Source organism: Scaptodrosophila lebanonensis, unplaced genomic scaffold (genome assembly GCF_003285725.1).
Source record: "Scaptodrosophila lebanonensis strain 11010-0011.00,11010-0021.00 unplaced genomic scaffold, SlebRS2 tig00000053-arrow-pilon, whole genome shotgun sequence".
NCBI lineage: Eukaryota > Metazoa > Arthropoda > Insecta > Diptera > Drosophilidae > Scaptodrosophila > Scaptodrosophila lebanonensis.
In genome coordinates, this window is record NW_022060548.1 from 12,831,537 (window position 1) to 12,854,567 (window position 23,031).

General features: G+C 41.6%; 1 protein-coding gene across 2 annotated transcripts in view; it reads right to left on the reverse strand.

Moving 5' to 3' along the window:
- Nucleotides 1-434: 434 nt before the first annotated feature.
- LOC115623517 (protein tincar) overlaps nt 435-23,031 on the reverse strand; it is a 78,437-nt gene continuing 55,840 nt past the window's right edge. Inside the window, exons 8-12 of one of the 2 annotated variants that reach the window (XM_030517897.1) lie at nt 19,056-19,290; nt 8,193-10,247; nt 7,242-7,665; nt 4,300-5,053; nt 435-2,993 (exon numbers count right to left, since the gene is read on the reverse strand). In XM_030517897.1, the coding sequence (XP_030373757.1) occupies nt 2,088-2,993; nt 4,300-5,053; nt 7,242-7,665; nt 8,193-10,247; nt 19,056-19,290 (4,374 nt within the window). In that variant the 3' untranslated portion in view covers nt 435-2,087. Of the gene's footprint in view, nt 2,994-4,299; nt 5,054-7,241; nt 7,666-8,192; nt 10,248-19,055; nt 19,291-23,031 lie in introns of those variants that run through there. The other variant, XM_030517898.1, reaches the window with a different exon arrangement.

A 23,031-nucleotide genomic window follows, 5' to 3' on the forward strand; every position in this document is an offset into this window, starting at 1 on the left:
AGTGGTTCCATATTTAGATAGGTATACGATTTGCGTTTACATTAGACATAGTATTTGTTTTCCTTTTATATTAAATAATTTCATATTGTCGCTTTGTTACATTACATTTTACGTTCCTCGTACGCGTATAAGCTACTAGATACGGGTAGAAATACGAGTATGCGAGAAGCCTAAGTTTTGACTAGCTGAAGCACTGCTAAGGATTGAGTAGCTTTCTGTCATAGCTAGTATTAAGTTCTTGCAATAGTTCGGCTCTAGTTATACGTATACGTATACGTCTTCGGTAAGTAAATATTCGTATTAGAACCATGAGTACCATTGCAGCTTAAATTCGTATGCATTTTGTTTGTAGAAGAAATTGCTTGGGGAAAATTGTTGGGTGCTTGCACATAATTATAATTAAATATATTTCATATTAATATGCATGACAATTGCTTAGTTTAGATATTTATGCCAAATGTTGTAAATCGTTCCATTTACTAGCTCTCGAGTATAGCTTTCTTAGTGATATGATATTTTATTTATAATTATTATTTACTTTAATTTATTTGAAGCGGCGTCTGTGCGTTTGTTCAGTTTTTACATCAATTAATTAATATCCTTATTCATTTACACATTGTATACGAATTCATATGTTTTCATAGTAAATATGTAGTAGAGTTCTACATATGTATATGGGATTGGCAGCCATCCCTATATTTCATACAATTTTGTGGCCCGACGTTTTGGTTTTCTTTCTGTTGACTGGACGTCACCTACTTAGGTTAGAGGATGTGTGGTTCTACTTTGCGAAACAAACAAATAATAATCAGCTTATGTTTTACGATCACAACATTATTACATATCTGTTTGGGTATGTACTTCAACTATTGAGAGATAAGGTGCATACACGGGCTGTTCCAACCAAAGAGGGGAGCATACATTTATTTCAAAGAATCAATATTTCACGTTATTTTCAAAAATAAATCAGAAGCCCATATTCCAAGCATCTATACGATCGCAATGCCATTCCTAGCTGGTACTTAGTTAATATTTAGCATTGTTGATGATTTTCAATTAAAAAAAAGAAATGTCTGTCTACTAAAATAATGAAATAAAATGATTTCATATTAGTTTACCTTTTGATTTTCGCTGCAAATTATTTCAGTATTTTTAAGGGCCCGTGTATGCGTTCAATTGTTTTAAAATGCACTTGGAAGATTTACGATTTAGTATGCTAACAACAATTAATGTGTTGCGCCGACTGCTATATAAAAAAACAAAACAAGTGGAAAAGCTAAAGTCGGGCGACCCGACTTGTTATGTACCTATGTGTAGAATAATTATATAAATAATAATAACAAAATAAGGGCTACATTTTTATACTCGAAAGATCAAAGGGGTATATAAGGCTTTTACAAAGTAAGTAACAGAGAGAAGGAAGCTTCTCCTACGACCCCATACGGTATAAATATTCTTAATCAGCATGCTCGTCTGTCCGTCATTAACCAAAATTGATAGACTCTCCTTATCCCCAGCCGACACGGATTTATTTGTTTTATTGGTTTTTCCCACGGCTTTATATACAGTGTGTATGTGGGCAGTACAGAGATGAGGCAGCAACAACAACAGCTGCTGGCAGAGCTAGGCTACAACTTTCTTAAAAACTTACCTATCTGATGAGAAATTCTGAGGATTACGGAAGCTGCGGATACCAAGATTGGCTATTCTAGCTCTTGTACTTCCAGAGATCCTTTCGCTCAGATGGACGGACATGGCTATAACGACTCGTTTTGTTATGCTGATCAAGAATATATATGCTATAGGGGTCTGCCACGCCTCCTTCTACATGTTACATACATTCCAACCAAACTAGTATACCCCTTTCTTCTTTGTATAAAACGGTATAGAAACGAAAGTAATCTAAAAAGAAAACCAACTAAAACGATGCCACATTTTCTATACACTTAGGGTAGGGGATTACGAGTACACATATACTGTCTCTAATTATCTGTTAGTTTATATATTAGTGAGAGTTATGACTAAAGTTCGCACTTGAGCTTAAAATACTGCTTCTGTTTAAGGGCTATTGTCATACCATTACCATTCTAATGCAACTGCGCCGTCACATAGAGTCCACAGTCCTGGTCGGACGCCATTGAATAGTTGGCCGAGTCGCGATCCTCGGGAATAGCCGTGTGGACCAGACTGTGCGTCTGGAGTGGTTCATGTGGGAGCTTTGCAAATGCATGATGTCCAGCGCCATAGCCCAGATGTCCGTATGGGGACTCCGCCGCCTTGCTCACGTGGGGAGGGAGGCGGCGCAAAAAGTGTGGATTCGAGTAACGTACGCCATTGGGAAGAGTGGTGTGAGGTGTCGCTTGAGCACCACCGCCCAGAGCCACCACAGTGTTGGCATAGTGTATGTTGGGCGGCGTCTTAAAGCTGGACAAGCTGGCCTGCGAGGGCGGTGGTGGCGGCACAGCACCACCTAACGAAGCGGTCATCGACTGCTGCATGGCTGAGGTAGAGGCGTAGCCTCCAACGCCATTGGCAGCTCCACCGCCGACAAGTTGCTGGCTGTGACAACCCGCCGGCAATGGCATTGTGCTGCAGTGCGCCGTATAGTCGAACTTCTGCTCCGGGCGCTGTAATGGTAAGGTGGCGCTATTGATGCGCAGCTGGGCCGCAGCAGCGGCTGCGGCAGCTACAGCCGCTGGATCGGCATTAAAGCTGGACATGCGCATGTTGGTGCAGCGACCATATGGCTCTTCTTGTATGGGTGGCTGTGGTGGTTTGGGTGGTTGTTTGCATATGGTGCGAGGTCGTATGACAACTTCGATTTCGCGCTCTTCGCCCGAATGAACGCCACTGGATGATTCGGAGGGTGCACGTTCCGGTGGTGAGGTGGTGCTCTCGGTGGTCGAGGTGGTGTCGCTGCGTGGTGTGAGCGCCTCGTTCGGTACGCCCGAATCGGCGCGACGTAGGCAACGGGGTGTGGAACTGGAGGCAATCTGATAGCAGGGTAAAATAAAATAAAGATAAAATATAAAGAAAGAGTTGGGGTTGAATGAAATGGATTGAGGTTGCTTATATCGAAAAGTTACATCAGAGCATACTTGTAGTTATAGCTCGCTTAGTTGAAGACTGATATTGCATTTCAAATTGAATAATGAGGAGATTCTGCATCTAATACTATCTCTGACTGGTCCACAATTGAAGTTAGTTCAGACAATACCTATTATGAGGAAACTAGAACCCAATTCGCCTTTTTCTTTAATTGAGTTGGCAGCACCGCCAATGCTACTCACTTTTATTAGAATACTATCATAGGTAAAAGGACGATAAACGCCAAGCATTGATAGCAGAGACAATGACGAATTGCCAGAATTTATTCGCAATATCGACGACTGCGAACGAACCAATAAAGCCAATAAATAACAATGCCACTTAACAAATGTCAAGACTCGTCTGTAACGTCTATATTAATTTGTATGGAAGAGCTGACCAAAAAGCCAATTGACAAATTTATAGCACAGTTGAAATAATTCACGTGCATGGAGAAAAAAATAACAGGTGTTGTGCAGCGATAACAACCCAAGAAAGGAGGCTACCATCAAACATATTTTAGTATATAGTTGTTTGATTATTCACTTTTCTGTGGAAAATGTTTAAAATGAAGACTGCTCTAAGTTTTTGCAGATTCTTCTCTATCCGTTTTTATGGACAAACGGAAAAAGCAGTTATCGGAAAGGGACCATTTGATGAAATAATGCGTTGTGGAACTACCGATGCTGCTACATAACAATTTGAATTGCAATTCTAATCAAAATAAGGAGGGAAAGATAGAGAGAGAAAGAGAGAGAGAGAGCGAGCGAGAGGGAGTTGCTGCTGGCCTTCAATTATTTGTCTGCAAGTGCAAAATGAAATCAAATCAGGCAAGCCAGGCCAGTCTAGTCAAACAGGCACTGTCCACTGCTCGCACTGTCCAGCAGACAGGCCCACGCCGAGAGGCGCCCAGCCGACCACATCATCCATCAGATGCGGACACTGCTGTCTGCTCTCCGCGCGGATGCTGGGCCTGGCCCACTGATTTATGCTGTCTCATAAAGACGCACATAAATCTTGTGCATGGCTGCAACGAAAGTGCGGCCCGGAGGCGTGACATTTCACAACAACAACAACAAGAACAACAACGAGAGCAACAACAATGTATGTAGATTAAAATAACGAAACATGCAGGTCGAACAGTTGGTGGGAGTAGAGCTCGGGCGGGGATGTGGGCCGTGACACAACACATGTTTATATTCGAATACTCACATGCGCCTCGTTGGTGTGCACCGTGACCGTGACCGGGGCCAGAGGGCTGACTAGATGCTGTTGAAGGGGCGCATGATGTGGTTGCGCCTGTGACTGTGATTGGGACTGCGACTGCGACTGCGACTGAGATTGCTGTTGATGATGTGGCTGATGCTGATGGGGCGGTGGCGGCTGTTGTCGGTGATGATGTTCGGGCGATGTGGAGGACAATTGCATAATTTCGGGCATGGCTTGTGGGGCGCGTCCGTAGGTGGCATGATGTGGCTGAATGGCCGGTGGTGCTGGCTGTGGTGCGCCCTTAGCTGGCAGCGGGGGTGGTGCTGGTATGGACTGTGGCTGCAGCTGCGGCTGTGGCTGTGGCGGCTCCAGATCTCGCGTGGAGGCATAAGTAATGCTGTCATCACGCACGCAGGCCAGCAACTTGCCCTCCTCGGAGATGTTGTCGTCACTAATGCCACCCAAGCCACTGAGGTTGGCATAGTCGCTGTTATGATGCGGATGCGGATGCTGAGCTTGTTGTGGTTGCTGCTGCTGGTGCTGCTGCTGCTGAGGAATGTGCAGCTCGTCATATTCGCTAAGGTGCAACATTTTGCTGCTGCTGCCGCGCAACTTGCCGCTGGAATGGTTGCCAATGCCGCCCTTCGTAATGCCCACCACAGTGGCCGCAGTTGCCGCTCTTAATGTCGCGTACTCGCCGTCGTCAACTTCCCCCGAAGCACTGGCAAAACATACCGCGGTTCCACGGCTCGTATGGCTATTAAATCGAAAACGAAATTCAATAAGAAATGTATTCATTATAAATCATCCACAGAGCATTCTCTTCCATGTCCATGTCTCTACAATTAAGTTCGACGATGCGAAGCCCGAATATTGCAAGTTCCAACCATGGAAACATAAAAAACTATGGATGGAAAGGGAGCCTTCCCATACATGCAATGTCTATTATTATGTTAAAAAGCAAGTTAGCTTCCATTAGATTCAGCTGCAATTTTCAGACGTCGTATGTTCGTATTACTACATACATACATCCATATACATATGCATTGTTATAACCACAAGGAATTTGTTAATATTTTCGTAAACGTTCGCACTTCACATTCTGGTCACTTACATGTCTCGTTAAGTTGCATTATTTCGATTAGCTCGATTACAATTTGGCAATGCTCAATTAGTACAGTTAGTTAAACAATTTTACCGAAGACTAGACACAACAAATGTGTGCGTGTGTGTGTGTGTGTTAGTTTGATGCGATTAGTACAAAAATTTGGTTAATTGATTCGCAGTTGATTTGAATGCAAGTACGAGTTCGTTCAATTAGTAATTGATGTTAATTAACGTCTAGACTCACGCTAACATGTATGTATAAATATATAAGTATGTAATATGTATATAAATAAATAAAAATCATGTACAAATCTCAATAAAACAGGCGACAAGCGGAACAAAATAGTTTCTTTCTCTTTCCTTCTCATTTCATACAAATACGAGTGTATTCTTGCAAATATTGAATTTTAGTTGCAATTTCTTCATAAATCCATATCAAATAAATGCTTAAATAAAATTGTGTGCTTTTACAAGAACAACAACAACTAAAATTGGTTCGGGTTATTGTACAACAAATACAAATGTAGTATGTGCAGGTGCTGTATTTCCACAAATTTTGTTCATTAAAAACACAAATCATCAGAGTCAAATGCACACACAGTGCGGATATTTCCCAAAAAAAATCTGCCGATTGTTCAATTTTGTTTGTTTGGTGGAAAGCGAAAAAGTGTTAATTATTAAGCAAAATGAATTGGCAAAAAAAAGGAGAAAAACAGACCAAACCAATGTTTAAATACTCTTCTTGAAAGTGTCAAAATAAATTGTTCAAATTATTATGCTAACGAAAGAAATCGATTTGGAAAAAATGATTGCCTAGGATTTTGCAAATATTCTGTAACAATAAAATATAACTTTGTGTGACAACTTAACTTTAATAGGAATAATGCTAAGGCTAATTCTCAACTCTGTTAATATTACACAGTAGCTGTCAATTTATAGTTCTGTGTGTTTGGAAAATACTTTTAAAAATCAGGGATTGCTGATATGAAGATGCTTTAAGCGGAGATCGGGATTGATTCCCAAATCTAATTTGAAATAAAATAGCAAAAACTGACAAAGCTCTGTAAAAATAATTTTCACGTTTCATGTTCACCTTTAAGAAATTCCCTAGATTTATTGACAAATCCTTTCACTAGTTTACATTTATACTAAAAGTCCTCAAATCATAATTTTAAATTGCAAATAATTTGCAATATTATTTATTTTCTAGTGCACTAGTGTGCCCTAAACTTAAGTATCAAATATTTTCTAAACTTTATTTCTATTTTCCAAATAATAATTGTTTACTAAGGTCATGCAAAATATCTACAGGTGCTATACATAACTGGTCCTAAAAACACTTTTCAAAGAAAGAGTATAACTAATGGCGACTCAATAATTTTAAAAATGCATTTGGCTTTAATTTGTGTTTCTAATTTGTTGCCGGCCGCTAACGAAGCGTGCACAAAAATAAAGTACGAGTACGAGTCGAACACCACAGACACAAAAACTCAGACAAAAATGGGAAACAAAAATGAAAAATGGCCAGTGACCGAGAATGGAAATTTAATATTGAACACAAAATGGAGCAACGGACAGTTTCATTATTGTTCTTTATTTCGCTCCTCCATTGGGTGCTTTGGAAGAGGCTGTTTTCAATTATTCTTGGTGTGCGTGAAACTAAATGAAACTACATAAACGGAGGGTGGCTGGGCAGGATGTTGGATGTGGGATGTGCATGAGACCCAATAGGAGGCTCGTTTCTTTTCATTTCGTGTGCCGAGTGCCGAGAATGTTCTTTTTGGTATAGGTTTTGGTTTTTTTTGTTGCTGTTTGTTAACGAAAAAACGATTTTTTACCGCTTGCCATCAGTTTGTTCTTGGTCACCAATTAGTAGGACATCATCAGACGTACTCGTAACTTCGTTGAAGGTGACCTTCAACTTGGGCGAACTTGGTGTCAGCTTCGGCCAATAGATGTCCTCCTGGGCGGTCATGCCCATGCTCATGCCCAGCTCCGTGCTGGTCGCCGTGCTCATCATATCTGGCTTGCCATCTCCCACGCCGCCGTTTCCATTCACTGTGGTGCTGGTTGAGTTGCCACCGCTGCTCGAATTGCTGCCCGCTCGCTGGCCGCTCGCCATCAGCAGCGGCTGGGCACTGGCCTTGTTAATGAGTGCCCCATATGTGTCCAGCGGCGGCAATTTGAAGTGCCAGCGTCGCTTGATGGTCAGACAAAGCCACATCACAATCCACAGCAGCAGGTGAACGACGCCGATGAGTGCTACGAGAGACAGAAACCGAAAGAGAAGGGGAGAGTTAATCAGAAAGGTGTTTAAAAGAAATTTAAAACCATGTGAGTGAGCGTGCGAAATGTATAAGCCGGTTAATTGAGCCATGTCTGGCCCTGTAATTGATTGTCGGGCCCCCAGGGGGCTGGCAACTTGCGAAACGTTTGATGAGTGCGGCCACAAGTGGCATTGGATGGCCAACATGTGGCATTGTTTGCGTTCGCTTGAGCCAACCCAAACATGACTAATTGGCTCCCAAGTGCGGTAATCTCCCTTTCTTTTTCAGTCTTTGCTTCTTTCGTTCCTACCATTCTTTAAACGAATTTACAGTTTCAGCAATGTCTTCTCCTTTCCACTGCAATATTATATCAAAGGCTAAGAATGGTTCCTTGCTAAGTTTTTTGATTATTTGAATAGTAGAGTCTTTCATGTAGGATCGTATACGTAGCGGGATTCAAATGAGCTGCTATTTTTGTATTGTAGCTCGTTCCAATTAAGAAGTGTACATAAATGAACTTACCCGCCAGGAATGTGGGACAATGCAAGTTGTTCTTATAGGTGGCACTGAGATCATTCAACAACGGGGCCTTCACCACGGCCAGGGCGAGCACGAAGCAGAGCGAGGCGCAGTGTGCAAAATAGATCCAAGTCTCGCTTGTCTTGAGCGTGATGAGCGAGCGATCGCGCATACGCGTTGCCAATCTGCCGTGACCGTACAAATACATGACCATGGACGAGGCCACAATGAGGGCTGTGGCGAGCAAATATAGAGCCAGTGTGACCGTTGCATTTAAAACCAAGCCTGGCTGGTGCACGGGCATGGCCTCCGCATATATTTGCAGTTTGTACAAGTTTGAAACGCCTACATATCCAAAGACAATATCCAAAGCAGCCACAATCATTTGCAGACTAAAGACGCTGGCAAAGGACTTGGTGGTGTTCCAGAAAACCGCAGGATAGCGTACAGTCCAGACCAGCAGGGCGCACAAGAGATTGACGAACTCTGCACTGGGCGGTTGCGCAAAGACGCCCACATCGATGGGCTTATCGATGCCAAAAAAGAGCTGCAACATGCCTGCAAAGCCATCGAGACGCACATAGGCGGGCGCTGGGGCGGTAGCTGGGGGCGTGACTGCAGGCAATGCCTGAAAGTCGGCGTCGTCCAGTTCCTCCTCGGTTTCCAGCTGCTCCACCTGCTGCTGCTGGTGTTCACTGGAGCTGGGTATGAATTCATTGGAGCTAACATCGCCACTGCCTTGTCCCAGATCTCCAACCAGATATTCTGGTTCTATTTCGACACCCGCCGCTGTCATGCGCTTAACGATGCGACGCTTCTGCGTTTTGGCCTTAATGGCTATGATCTTGGAGTTGCTGGAAACGGGCGTCGAGGGTATTATAATCTCGGGCAGCACTTCGGGCCGCACACGATGTATGTTGCTATCCCGGGTGGTGGTCTCATCGTTTCCACTGGTGACTTCCTCGACTATTTGGGAAGGTGGTTGTTGTGCCACAGTTTGTTGCTGCTGCTGTTGCTCTAGCGAAGATTCAAATGATTGCTGCTCATTTGAGGTAACATGCTGGCGTCGCGTGTGCTGTTGGTGTTGTCGCTGACGCTGCTTGTGATGCTTCCGATTTACTTTGTGATGATGATTTTGCTGCTGCTGCTGCTGATGATGTTGCTGGTGGTGATGATGTTGCTGTTGTTGATGATGATTTTGCTTGTTGGTGTACATCTGGCCCGCTGCTACTGTTGTTGCTGCTGTTGCTGTTGCCGCAGTTGTAGTTGTGGCAGCGGTTGTTGTGCTCGATGTTCCTGCTGTTTTTGTTATTGTTGTTGATTTGTGTGCTGTCTTGCGCGTCGTTGTTGTTGTCGTTGTCGTTGATGCTACAGTTGTTGCGGCTTTGCTTGTTGTGGTTCCTGCTGGCCCTGTTGCGGCGCTCCTGCCGTTTGCTTCCTCAATGCCATTCAAACTATTTGCCTTGTCCAAAGTGCCCAACTTCTGCCAATTGCCCACATACAATTTGCTTTGGCCCATTCCTGTAGCTGGTGTTGCTGTTGCTGCTGGTGTTGTTGTGGTGGGCGCTGTGGTTCTGGCCACGAACTCATTGCTGACATCGAATTCGGGCATGATGATAGAGCTGCCACCATCACCAGCACCATCATTATCTGCATCCTCGTTGCCCAATGCCAGCTCCGTTTCCTGCTGCTCCTCCAGTGCCTCAATATCTCGATTAATTAAATCGGGCACTTCAAAGTACTTTGTCTTGCCAGCTGCTTTTGTTTTGGCTGTTGTCTTGGCCGCCTTCCTGCCGCCCCCATTGCCATTACGCGCCTCCTTATCACGTGTCAGCTCGAACAAATTATTATTGATGCTCGCCCCACCACTGCCACCAATGGCCGTAAACATGGTATCGTTGTAGTAGTCCTCGTCATCGTGCTCCAAGCTCGTTGCGGTTATGTTCTGAAACGACGCAGAGCCTCCTAGGTCGTTGCCGCCTTTGCCCACGACCGACAGCGCCATCAAGTTCCGTCTATTGATAACAACAAAATCCAATTCGGTGGCCCAAATTTGTTCTGCAATAATGAAAAGGAGACAGACGAGGGCATGTTAGTTGTAAGCGCGTACATTTTGACAGATACAATAAATAGATGTATAGCTGGCAGAGCATTCATTCTATAAAGTAGACTTTGTCGTTTTTAAAAGTATATTGCAACTATAAAATAGCTCTATTTTTTTTAAACAGTTTATAGTCCTATTGGAAAATAAAAATTTGATTATAGATAAATGTTTGAACATAACTTTTCTGTTAAAAAAGATTTTTAAATATCTCGTAGGCACATGTTAAACGTTTACTGTGCAGCTCAATCATTGGATTTGAATAAAATTGAATTGCCTACGACTTTCAATAAATTTCCATTACGCCGTTCGTCACATGGAGACTTTACTTTCGATTGTATGGAGATTATGGTTTGGAATTGATTCGTTTCTGGTTAGTCCAGCTTACGCCTGAGTGATGGCAACAATACTTAATTGCTTTGAACTGGTGCATAAAGGAAAGTCTCGACATTGGGCATAAAGGCGCTTTCGGTTCTAATTGGCACACACACTGCCATACACCTGCCTATAACACACAAACGCACCCACACAGAGACCTATTTGCCTTAAATAAACATGAACGTGTATAATGAGCATTAAAACAAACAGGCACATAGGCGGGAGGCAGACAGATAGACAGGCAGACAGTATGGCGGACTGGCAGAATAGCAGAGTACCAGCAAGAGGAAGCCAACTGTATGGGCCGTACTGCTGAGCCGCTTCACTTGGCTATCGTTAATTAAATGAGGCGTTGATAGATGCGGCAAAGCCGCTTAACAGCATCCCTGATCTGGTCTTGCTTCTATATGAGCATCAAAGGCACAACACATACTTAATCTAGAGGCGACGAGCTCCGCCCAGGTAATTATGCGATTGTTGGTCCTTAGTGGCTTTCACTGCCTAGGTCGAATTTTGTAGTCATACCGTGGAACCCATAGCTGACCCGACGAAACAATTTATTGGCTACTTTTCTGCTTTTACAATCGTTTAAGCTCACTGTCAATTAAAACCAGCTTTGCAATGAAATAAACACCAGAGGCCTTATATTCTTCTAAAAAATTAGTAGATAATTGGTTCTATTTCCGTTTCTGATTTGAGTCTGGATTGGGGGACTCGAAATGGAAACCAGCAGCAATTCCATTGTTTACACAAATGCTCGCATTATTTTTTTACTGTGAGAAAATTATCTTCATATGTAAGTACCGAAATCTTACAGTTAATGCCAGAAGTGGGAACCCATTTTCAAAATACAGATGAATGTTATACAAAATCATTAGTTTTCGGAATGTATATTATTTGTGGCCAAATAAACTTATTAGAAATCTTGAAATTATTTCAGAAATAACATTCGGATTATAACAACTCCTGTTCCCATTCGGTCCGCCAATTTATTAATATACATTTTAACAGATAAATAAATAAAGCAGTAATTATCAAATAATAACTACATTTCAATTATAAATCAAATTCAAAACGTTTTAATCGCATTAGTAAGGCTCACTCATTTGATAAACAAAGACAATTTTCTTGAGTTTTAATCGTGCTTATTGTGCTTTTCCATTTCATAAGAAGCATTAAATAGTTCGTTGCCTACTTTAGCGCTGATATTGATTTAGCCAAGCATTAGGAGCAGACTCACATCCGTATCCGTATCCGTAACCGTATCTATGTATATATATGTTGCGTAAGCTTAAAACAACAAGAAAGGAAAACGCACACAACAAATCGGCCATTGCCAGTGCCAAAGCCCTTGCCTTGGCCACGGCTACAGAAGGAAAAGTCATTCGAGCCAATTAAGCGCGCATTTGCCGCATATGTTCGTGTTGATTTTTTTTTTATTACCAACCTACACACACACTCGCATTTTAGCCAACATTAACCCTCGTTGCTTGTGTGTGTATGTGTGAATATTTGGAGTTTATTAAACTATTCTCTATACCTTTCTTTTGGTGCTATCCATGGCCCTAGTGCTTGTTTCCCTGCTGCTGCTGCTGCTGCGGAGCTTAATGTTTATGTTTATTACGGTCAAGCTTTGTTGAGTAGCTCTTCGAAATTTGTTGGAGTGTGCTTAGCTGGCCTGGGTTAAAATGAATATTAATGCCTAGGTAAGCTTTTTAAGTGCGTGCTGCTTATGTGCCCAATCAGGCAGCTAATCCAAATGGAAAGTAGAGTACGAGTACGATTTAATGGGCAGCAGCTGCAATTTTTGTTTCAGGCTGGATGCATAAATAAATAATTGGGAATCAATTTGGTTGCCAGCCACAAGGTTTTCGATACACATTCCACTTCTTAAGCACCCTTTCCCAATGCCCTAATCTCTTTGATTTGCTTGTTTGAGCTCCAAAAATGTCAAGCTTCTTATAATTATTATGCTTACTAATTAGTTTATTTTGAAGGCACAGAAGGCAAGCTCCTCTTCCTCTCCCAATAGACTTTCACTGGAAAGCCAATAAAATGCTAAGCCTAATGCTCCAGTTAATGACAACAACCGAGAGCTACAAGAAAATTTGCTAAGCTAACACTCTCATAAAATAATTTATTAAGCGTGTTACTTTAAAGCGTACGCAGCGGGCGACAAAACTTGCTGCACAAAAATAAAAGCATGAAAATTGTTGAACAAATATTAAAAAGACAATGGCGTGCCAGACAAAGCTACCGAGTGGGGATTATGTATAACAATAGTCGCATAAAAATATGTCCTCATTGGCTTACCAAAGCTGAGGCTGAAGCTGAAACTGAAACTGCGGCTGAGGATGACAGCAGCAAGCAAGCGGCAAGTGGCTCGTAAAACCGACAACACCGAAAATCTACAGATTAACCCAATGCCAGCACTGTGGCCCGGTGGCCGGGTGTCCCTCCCCTGATTATGGCAATGACAATAACAGACAACGAACGAGAAGCAGCAGGAAGGCAACGACAGATTCGGAGCAACGTCGAGCAACGTCCTCTACTGACAACAAAGTGGGCAAAACGTAATGAAAATGCGCAAATCCGAGCCAAACGTTGAAGGTTGAGAGCAGACCTTCCCGCGACCACCCGCTGCGGTAATAGTTGTGGATGCTGATAAGCAAAAGACGCGGACCTCAAACTCGTTAAGTCTTTAGCATGAATAATGATAAGTTTCATTATATGGCCTGGCCAGTGAAGGAAAGCACCAACCAAAGCAGCCTAGGGAGCAAGAAGGCCTCCCCTCTCCTTTCAACGCATTGGCTTGTCTTAGTGTTTTGGCTCGCTTTTCCTTGTGTCTCGGGGGCCATTTCCGTTTTGTGCCGCTCGTGTAATTTGAGTGCGCTGTTTAGCAGCCTTTTATGCGCTCAATACGGCGCATAAGAATTTTTGCTTAGATACGAATACTCGTATAGCCACGTTCCATGGCACCCGGCGGACGGGTCTCCGCCGGCCAACTGTGTCTGTTTGCTTTGCATTTGCTTTTATCATTTGTTTTTGCGATGCTCTTCCCTCCATTTCTTTTTGGCTGGCACAGCGACGACGGCTGCATTAATTATTTATGAGTGCAGACGCGGCTCAACATGGCGTATAAGTGATTTTAATTTCTCAGTTTATGTGAACTGTGATTTTCTCTCTTCCTTTCTCTTGACCATCAAATTGTGTTATGCTTGTCAGCGCTGTTTTTAGTCCCATTTAATTATAAAAATTAATGAATTGTAGTCGAAGCTCTGTTGCGGTTGTTGACTCACTCCCTCCCTCCATTCCCCCCCTTGTCATCCTCGCGTCGCGCTTCCACCCATATTGATTGCTGCCCCAAAGCTTTTTATGGGCGCCAGCTGAGGCGCAACTTTTAAAAGCATTTTTATGCGCTCGGAAGTTGCTGCTAATGCGTATTGCAGTCGCCTAATTGAACGATCGTTCGCTTTGATTTAATGCTGATGCCAAAGTTATGCAATAATAACACACATTAAACTGCACTCTCTGCTGAGTTTTGAATTAGTTATTATCGTTATTAAATACCAAAACAATGATGCTTAGGAAATCCATTAAGAAGCCAACGCATTTGTTAAAAATTTCAAAAAGTTCGACTGCATTAAAGCCACCAAAGTCTCGGAAACAAAGATAAACTAAAATAAATGGCAGTGCTTCGACTGTCTTTAAACGGGCAAATTTAATACAAATTTTAAATTTGAAATAGAAGAAAGGCAGAGAGCTGGACTACACAAGTACATTAATAACATTAATATTTAATATTTCATACGCACTGTTCTAAACTCTGTGTTGACCCGTTCTAAACAATACATTATTGATCCATTCGTGAGCATGCATAAAAAGTTTGCTCATAAATATGTCAAACAAGCCAGCAAAGTCGAGTTTGAAGCTAAAATAAAGCAATAACGAACCGAACTATGCAAGTAGTTTGCTGGTTAGTTCGGAGTAAATGGCCAGATGGCACTTAACTTAAGCGGCTTAGTAGCAGTCAAGCAGGTGTTGTTGTGGTCGTCGCTCTCGTTAAAGTTGCTATTGCTATTGCAATTGCCATTTCCGTCGTCTCAATGCGCAAGTCAATCAAAACTAAAGTTTTTTAATTGCCTGAGCGAAATTATAAGACCCAACTTACAGCTATAAGCTTCGCGTACGTCACTTGCTGAAATGTTGAAGCCCGAAGTGAGCCAACGGGGGACGCCCCAACTGGTCAACGCCGTTCGCAATCAGCAGCTTAAGTCTTTAAAAATGGCAGCCACGTTGACAAATTGCTAGGGGCGGGCACTCCGGTGCTCAGCCATTCGGAGGCACAGCGCACCAAGACGACGACAAACTTGCTGAAGCATAAAAATGGCTAAATGGACGGCCCAGACATCGCGTACTCATAGCCGGAGCACGAAAAGTACAGAAAGTTACAGACGACGATCTATAGGGGGCACGTTCAATGCAGCGTACAAGGCATTTCACTTAGCACGAAACTCAAGAGTATGACCAAGTTGGACTTGGACTCAGACTCTGACTTTGGCTATAGCTTGGGATACTGCTCCTTTTTCTGCTATACTCGTACATTTTATTTGTATCAATGATTTTCTAATTTCGCTGCAAGCGCGAAAACAATTTCCCATTAAACGGTTGCACTTCTTTTTTCTTGGCCAATATCCTGCACTCGTCTGCGAGCGACAGGACACCATTGGCAAAATGGCAAAGCAAACAGCTTGCTCTCCAACCGAGCAGTTAACTTTGTGGCCGAGCACAAAATGTAAAAGAAAAATGCTGTTGAATTTAATTGAAAAATGGCATCAAACAAGTTGTTCGCGGGCTCTGTGGACACCAACATATACAGAGGCACAGATTCACAGAAGGATATATGCTATACTATGTACCTATATGCTGAAAATCTAACTCATTTATGCGAGGTAACATTTCATGAATTTACCTTAGCTGCAAAGCTTAATGAAAGCATACTTTTCTCATTAAAAACCGCAAGTCCAGTTAGTAATTTAATCAGGTAGATTAATTAACAAATGATTGTAATTGTAATCTCACACACTCTCAACAGAACTCTCTCTCTTTATCTTTCTCTCTTTCTATAAAAACACTCGCCTGTAAGGTGCGGCACAGCGTGCAGGACTGGTTGCTAATTCAACTCCAACCAGGTAATCATATTTTCTGAAGTAAATTAATTTGCAATTACAAGTATTAATATTAAGCTTCCTTTTATGTATTAACTTTTTCATTAGGTAGTTTATATATTAATGTCTGTAATCACAACTGGCCGATCGGATGACAAATACAAATGTGTTATTGTAAATTTATTATAATGTGCGATTTTTGTGATATTGCTGGACAGTCTAGAAACTAATCAAGAAACAAACCTATGTGATTTGTGCTTGCTTGCACTAATTCTTCTGAAAAGCTTCGGTCGATATTTACGGGTGCCCCGTCTGTGGGTATTCTTCGAGACTTAAAATTTAATAGATTTCATGTACGATGTGTTCGTAGTTATAATACAACTGGACAGGCATCAGTGTCCGTTCAGCCGCAAAATGGCATTTGTCCCATGCTTATGGCACCACCGCCTGCTAACGGTTATTTAACTTTTTTATGCCAACTTTTCAATTTTCTCATTGCCGATCAGAGCAGCGGCACCCAATGGTCGCTGTTATTTTTTCCCCATTTCCTTTTTACAATTCTGTTTTCACTGCTTCTCCGTTTGGCGTGCGGTTCAATCAACCCCAGGCGGACAGGCAGTCATTCAGCCATTCAGTCCGTCAGTCAACCATCCAGATGGCTGACATGCGACTCACTTTAAATGTAGTTAATTCTGATTTGCTTGTCATGTACACCAATGTGCATCCCCTTCCTGCATCCTCTGCATCTCCTACATCCTCTGGATCACCGGCCATGGCTCAGTTGTTTTGGTTTTCTTTTCATTTCAATGCTTTGTTTTTACATTCCCAATTTTCGCTGTTGCTCGTGCTTTCCCTCCCAATTTTCTTGTATTTTTTCATTTACTTTTGGAATTAGTTTAGTGTGCTATGGGCGTGTGGCATAAATGACGACAACTGAGTGACTCAACCGTACAGCAAATATATATTATATATGCACTGCACATGCACAGAAACTAAAGCGTCATTCAAAGCATTTGCCAAGCTGGCTACCAAATGTTGGGTCCATTGGTGGACCCCTTGCAACCCCACCAAAGCTGTTAATAACGTGGCTTATTGCTGCACATAATGGCGCACCCGCCTTGTCAACGTTCTCTATGTGTTCGTGTGTCTGTTTGTGTCTTTGGATGTTTGGATGTTTGGTCTTGTGGTTGTTAGCCCATGTACATGTGCATTTCTATGTGTGCGTGTGTGTGTGTGCGTGTGTGGCTTGTTTTTGTTTGTCGAGCTTCAGTCATGCATGTTTTCGTTGCAGATTTCCCCAGTGATTGGGACGTTGCTTTTGGCTCAGCTTTTGAAGGCCTCACTGGCTGGATGGTGTGCTCGCTTTGTGCTCAAATGCATCCACCATGCAAAAAGTTAGCATTCAAAAGCATTGAAGAGCATGTCACAAAAAGTTCAGCAACGAAACGATCCACAATGACTGTTATTAGGCAGAAGAAAGCATATCTCATCCTATAATTCTTAATCAGCATAACTATAGATATTTCGCCAAAACGATGCAAGAGTAATAAATACAAAATTCTCTACTTGTGTTTAAAATTGCATCCAAATCGGTTCATTTTAACAAGTTATTGAACTGCAGGAGATGGATAGCTTTTCTTCTTCTTTTTGCTTGCGCCAGAAGTTTTTTTTACAAAATAAAATAAAATATTTTTCTGCGGGCTTGCTCGACTGTAGCATTCTCACATGCTTCTGTTTATGGCTGCCAAATCTGTTGATAAAGACAAGATCGAGACAAATAGGAACTAAACTGTGCCCAAATTTAAGTTTCATCCAAATCACCTAATACTAAGAGAAGTTTTTAGCGAAAGTAATTATATGTTTTTGAGTAGAGGGCATTTCACATTAGGCTCGGCATTATTTCATTTCCCAAACTCTTTGCGACTTAGCTGAAAAGCAACCTTAAAAAAAAATTTCCTTATGTTCGAACCTTTTGACACAAAATTGTTTTCTTTTGAAATGGTATGCTCCTACGAACATTCGTTTCTATGGCGACTGGATTGGCTTTGCATCCTCTAATTCCCATATGCTCACTTTGATAAGCATTACCGCACAAACACACACAACACATACCCGTACACACAGATATTAGCCAACCTCCCAACCTGGCGCCGCTTTTGGCCGGACAGGAACAGTTTTATGCTGCTTCACACTAAAACATGTAAATATTGGAATTGCTTTGCCTACATAAACACACTCGCATACATTCATTTGGCTACTTGATTTGTTTGCTTGCTGGATTTTGGGACTGTGTCAGCCCAATTGACGGAAAGCTGCTCTCTGTCGAGCTTTTTATTGCACCGTGTGGCACTTCGAAGTGACACAAAACTTTTTTAAATTTAAATGTACCCATAAATCAAGTAAATTACAAATCGTAGTCGATTTTTCAAATTTTACATTTTAATTTTCCTGTTAATAAGGGAAAATAATGCTATGATTCTCCACTAAAATTCACAAGCACATACTTTTGCATACTTAATGACATATATGAAATTTCAACTCTAATTTGCGCAGCGAAACGTTAATTGAACATTATAAATATTTTGCAGTTTTTCACACTGTGCTTTGAGCACAAATTTCATTTCGTTTCTGCACACAATGACAATTTAATTGAATTAAAAAACATAGCATGGACAAATGACCAAAATGAATTGATTGCAAGTGAACGATGCTGCAAAAAGTGCTGAAAACAATTGTAAGGCGGGCTGACAATGTTGCATGCGCCGTATGAGTGACAAAATGGTCGGAAGTACATAAAGCAACAGCACCAACACAAACAATGGCAGCAGTAGCAGTAGCAGCAACAGCAGAAGCAACAACCGCATTAAACGCCAATAGTTTCAGAGGCGACAAAGTTGCAAGCACAGAATTCATGCTCTGCAGGACGTTGTAAATTGAATCGCAATTGTGCGATAAAGAAGCAGGCAACAATGCTGGCTGCAACAACAACAACAACAATAAATGTCGCGAAGTGTCGAAAAAAGGAATTGCATCGCGTATTCAATAACAATAAAATTTTCGTTGCATACTTTCACGGGCGCAAGTCTTTTAATATGCATGCCCCAAACACTTGCCGCGCTTGCCGCACTCTCTCTGTGTGCACTTAGCGTGCTGTTGGCAACATTCATGACTCTCTTACATGGTCGGGGCCTCCGCCTACTTAACACTTAATTACCTTACCTTTTGACAGCAGTCCGTTCTCAATAATGCGCGCCTCGAGCAGCAGACGTGGCAGCAACAAACACAATGCAATCAGAATGTGTACAAAGGCAGCCGTCGGTCCGCCATGTGTCCACAATGCGCGCAACGTGCCACCTCGAGCTTCTTCCTCCAGTCCATCGTGCGGTGCCAATGAACAACGACGCTCCTTGGCGCTAGTGGCCAATTTGATTCCATCGTTTGCCAAGTTTCCAACCTGGAAGCGCAAAAAAATGGCAGAAAAAGTTTTTCGCCGGCATTAATAGTGTATAGCAATGTGTGTGTGCGTGTGCGTGTGTATGGGTGTTGCATGCTAAACAGAAATGTCTCCCCAACTAAGCTTGCAACATATTCAGTTTTAAACTTGAAGATGTGAGTATCTGCAACTTGGCTCCCTTGCCGCCAAAATGCACTTTGAGACTTTCGCCTTATTTTCCTGCTATATATTCAAGAATTTCCAACTAGGCCTCAAGCTATTTGAACTTATTACGTCCAGACATCAATAGCCGACAAACTTGCATATACTTGTGTACTTGTATGTGCATGTAAATGTGTTCCTGACAACTTTCGGGCAATCTTTGCTGCCTCTATGCTAAGCACATGCACTCATTTCATTTGCCCTGAGGAATTGTGCAAAAATCGCCAATAAAAAGGACTATTTCTTCAAAATTTCACAAACTTGAAGACTTTACGCAATGCCTACAGAACAGTTCTTCTGCTATTTTTTCAGCTTTAATAAAACACCAAGTCAACAAATTCATATAATTCGGAGATACCCTTTGACATGAATCTAGCCAACCAGTTTCTTATTTAATTAAATTTATATTAATTCGGAAATAGTCTTAGGTCAATTCAAATTAATTTTTCCTCCTTTAAAAAATATTTATTTATTTAATGCAGAAACCAGACATTTTTCAAACTCTGGGAGTCTACTTTATGGTGGATTCATGCAATATATAGCCATATCACTAGAGCCCACACTAACGTACGTTATTGTACTTTTTAATTTTTGCAAACCAAATGAATTTTTTTTTTTCGTTCTTTCTGCTTTGCAGCAAAATCCAATTTAAAGCCTTAAAAAAGAATGCACATTTTGCGCTTGTTTCGTGTTTTTATTGTCAGCTTTAAATGGACAAACCATAAATCAAAGTTTGTACAGCAACAGGCACAACAACAATACTAGCAAAAACACAACAGCCACCAGCTGACCAATTGCTGAGCCGCTAAAGTGCCCGGCGCTGATGTGCAATTAATAAATTTAAAATAAATATAAAAGGAAAGCTGAAATTGGTAGTGGAATTGTTTGCACCGAAAAATTGTGCGCTCTGTGTGCGATTTGTGCATTTTTTATGCATGTCGTTAAAGAAATTGCGCATACGTCGTGTTGGCTGCGCTCCGCGACTAAAATAACATAAGCGTAAAGCAAAATAAATCGTTGCGTGCGCACGGGCGCGCGAGTGCATAAAAAATTCACGTGACAAATGGCGAAATGAAATACAACAACACGCACACACACACACTCACACATACGAGTACGAATGGCACACACATGAAAATAAAAATCACGTGCGCTATATAAATATAAATGTGTACTCTTGGCTTTTTAAATTAAAAAGAAGAACATTTGTTCCCAACAATGCTTACCGAAACTTCTACACCCTCATGACCTAAAAACGCAAGGAAGCTAAGTTCTTAGCAAGTAGTGCGATTTCTTAGCAACAGTGGAAGCATTTCGTTTGCGATTACCTAGACAAGATCAGTATTTCTATGTTAATTCATGGGAATTCATGAGAATTAATCCTCTATACTAAATTACAATATTGAACTTTGGACGAGTATGTATCTGTCCTAATTAAAAACAATACTTGTCACAAAGTCTGGGAAACTGTTAATACTGCCAATATATTTGAAATGGCTGCCAAATAAATAAAACTGAAACTTCTATAAATTAAAATTTTGTATGCATTTCAATTTTCGAAATTCATCAAATTTGTCATTGAGCAATAAATTTGCAAAAGCAAAGAGTTGGATGTAGCTGTGCACTCATATAGAACCAAATAGCCCAATTGCTAACGTCCTTACTTTAAAGCTTAACTAAATTTGACAACTTTTTGTTCGCAAGGGTATATGTAGAAACAACGGCAAAAATTGAAATACACGCGACTTGGTTGCCACGCTTTGGTAGTTTTCGGCTGCTATGGAGAGGTGTGGTGGGGTTTGGTTGGTTTTGGCTCGTTGGTGCTGCAGCAACAATGATTGCAATTTTGAAAACGAACGTAGCATTTGAAGTGCAAACGCATACGCATACGTACACAACACACAGGGAAAGACATAGACACATAGGATACAGAAGGAGCGCTGGATGGCAGACAAGAGCCTGAGAGAGAGGCAGGAGCTCTCCCATTTAGCCGGCGAGATAATACATTTAAACGTGCCGACAACTTCGGCCCCCACCGGTCCCCATCCACAAATACCGCTCTTTGCCTTTGCCGTTGCAGCGGCATCGGGGATGCGGCACATTTGCTGTTGGGGCTTTTTTGGCTTGCCAACTGCACAAGCCGTACGTACGCCTGGCAGACATACAGACACACATTCATACACTATACGAGTACATACACACATATACATATTCAGACTCACTTAGTTATTGTGCGGCATTGCGGCTTTTATTTTCTAAAATGCTTTCTCCCTCATGGCCTGCTGAGCTCTGGGATGATGACGATGGTATGGCATGGTTTGCCACTCATTTCGTTTCGTTTAATTTCGAATACAGTGCAAATATAAAAGTCAACTTTTGTTTCTATTATTGCTCCTCCTGTTGTTGTTAGTGTTGTTGCAGACAGTTGATTTTTGGTGAAAATAAAATTGCAAATCTAAATGGTTCCTGTTAAGACCCATTTTTAATTTCCAATGCTGTAAAAAGTTTTTATAACACTGACAAAAATCCATTCCCTTTTAGCACAACCATGTTTGTATTATGTTGATTTTGTGAACAAAAGGATATTTATTTTCATTCACAGCAGAATAAAAAGTAATCAAAAATTTGGGAGACTCGTGTTTAGTAGTAGTAGCCTTACTTTATGAACCAACATTAAGTTTGTGACAGCATATCATTTTTTGATAATTTTCGCAAATTTTGAAATACATTCAACTGTGAATGGGTTTTGATTTTGTACATAATTGCGTTCTCTCTGTTTTGCAGACAGCCACACAAATACAAAAGTGCACTTATTAGAAGCGGAAATGTAAGGAAAAACTATGGAGTACGGACTGTTGGTTTTGAAAATTATAGCTATTGTTTTGTTATTGGCCAGTGTCTGCTGCATATGCACAGATAATCACGCATCAATGACTGCCTGACCAGCAATACTGGCTGACTGACTGGTTGGGTCACTCAGACCGTGTGATTCATGCAGTCTTCATTGAAAGGCCCAATGTGTGATGAACTCTTTGCCGGCCTGTAGTCTGACAGATAGGCAGCTTTTGCTTCGCTTCGATGTCTGCTCCCCTCTACCACAACCGCACTCCTGCAACAACCTTTTTGGTACGCTTGTGTGTGCACTTTGTGGTCTGCGGGCTCCTGTCTGCTTATTTATATGCATTTTTATTTTTGGTCTATGCCACTCAGAATGAAGTGTGCACTTAATGAAATTATTTCGAGTATGTCTGTGTGGCTGCAAAAACGTCAGTCATCACTATATGCACTAAACGAAACGGCATTCATACCAACCACCACATAAGAGTTACTTTAGTCCAGATATTTTGCAGTTTACTCTACCACCTAACCAAGCAGGAGCATTTTATTCGATTAGCAAACTATAAAATTTCCCAACAATCAGCCCGGCACGGCCCGGCCCGATCCGGTAAAAGTTCAACCTCCATAACAATAGCTCGAGTCTTACTTAAAACAAGCCAATTATTTGTGAAAAACCACACGGAAAACAGACACACGAAGAGA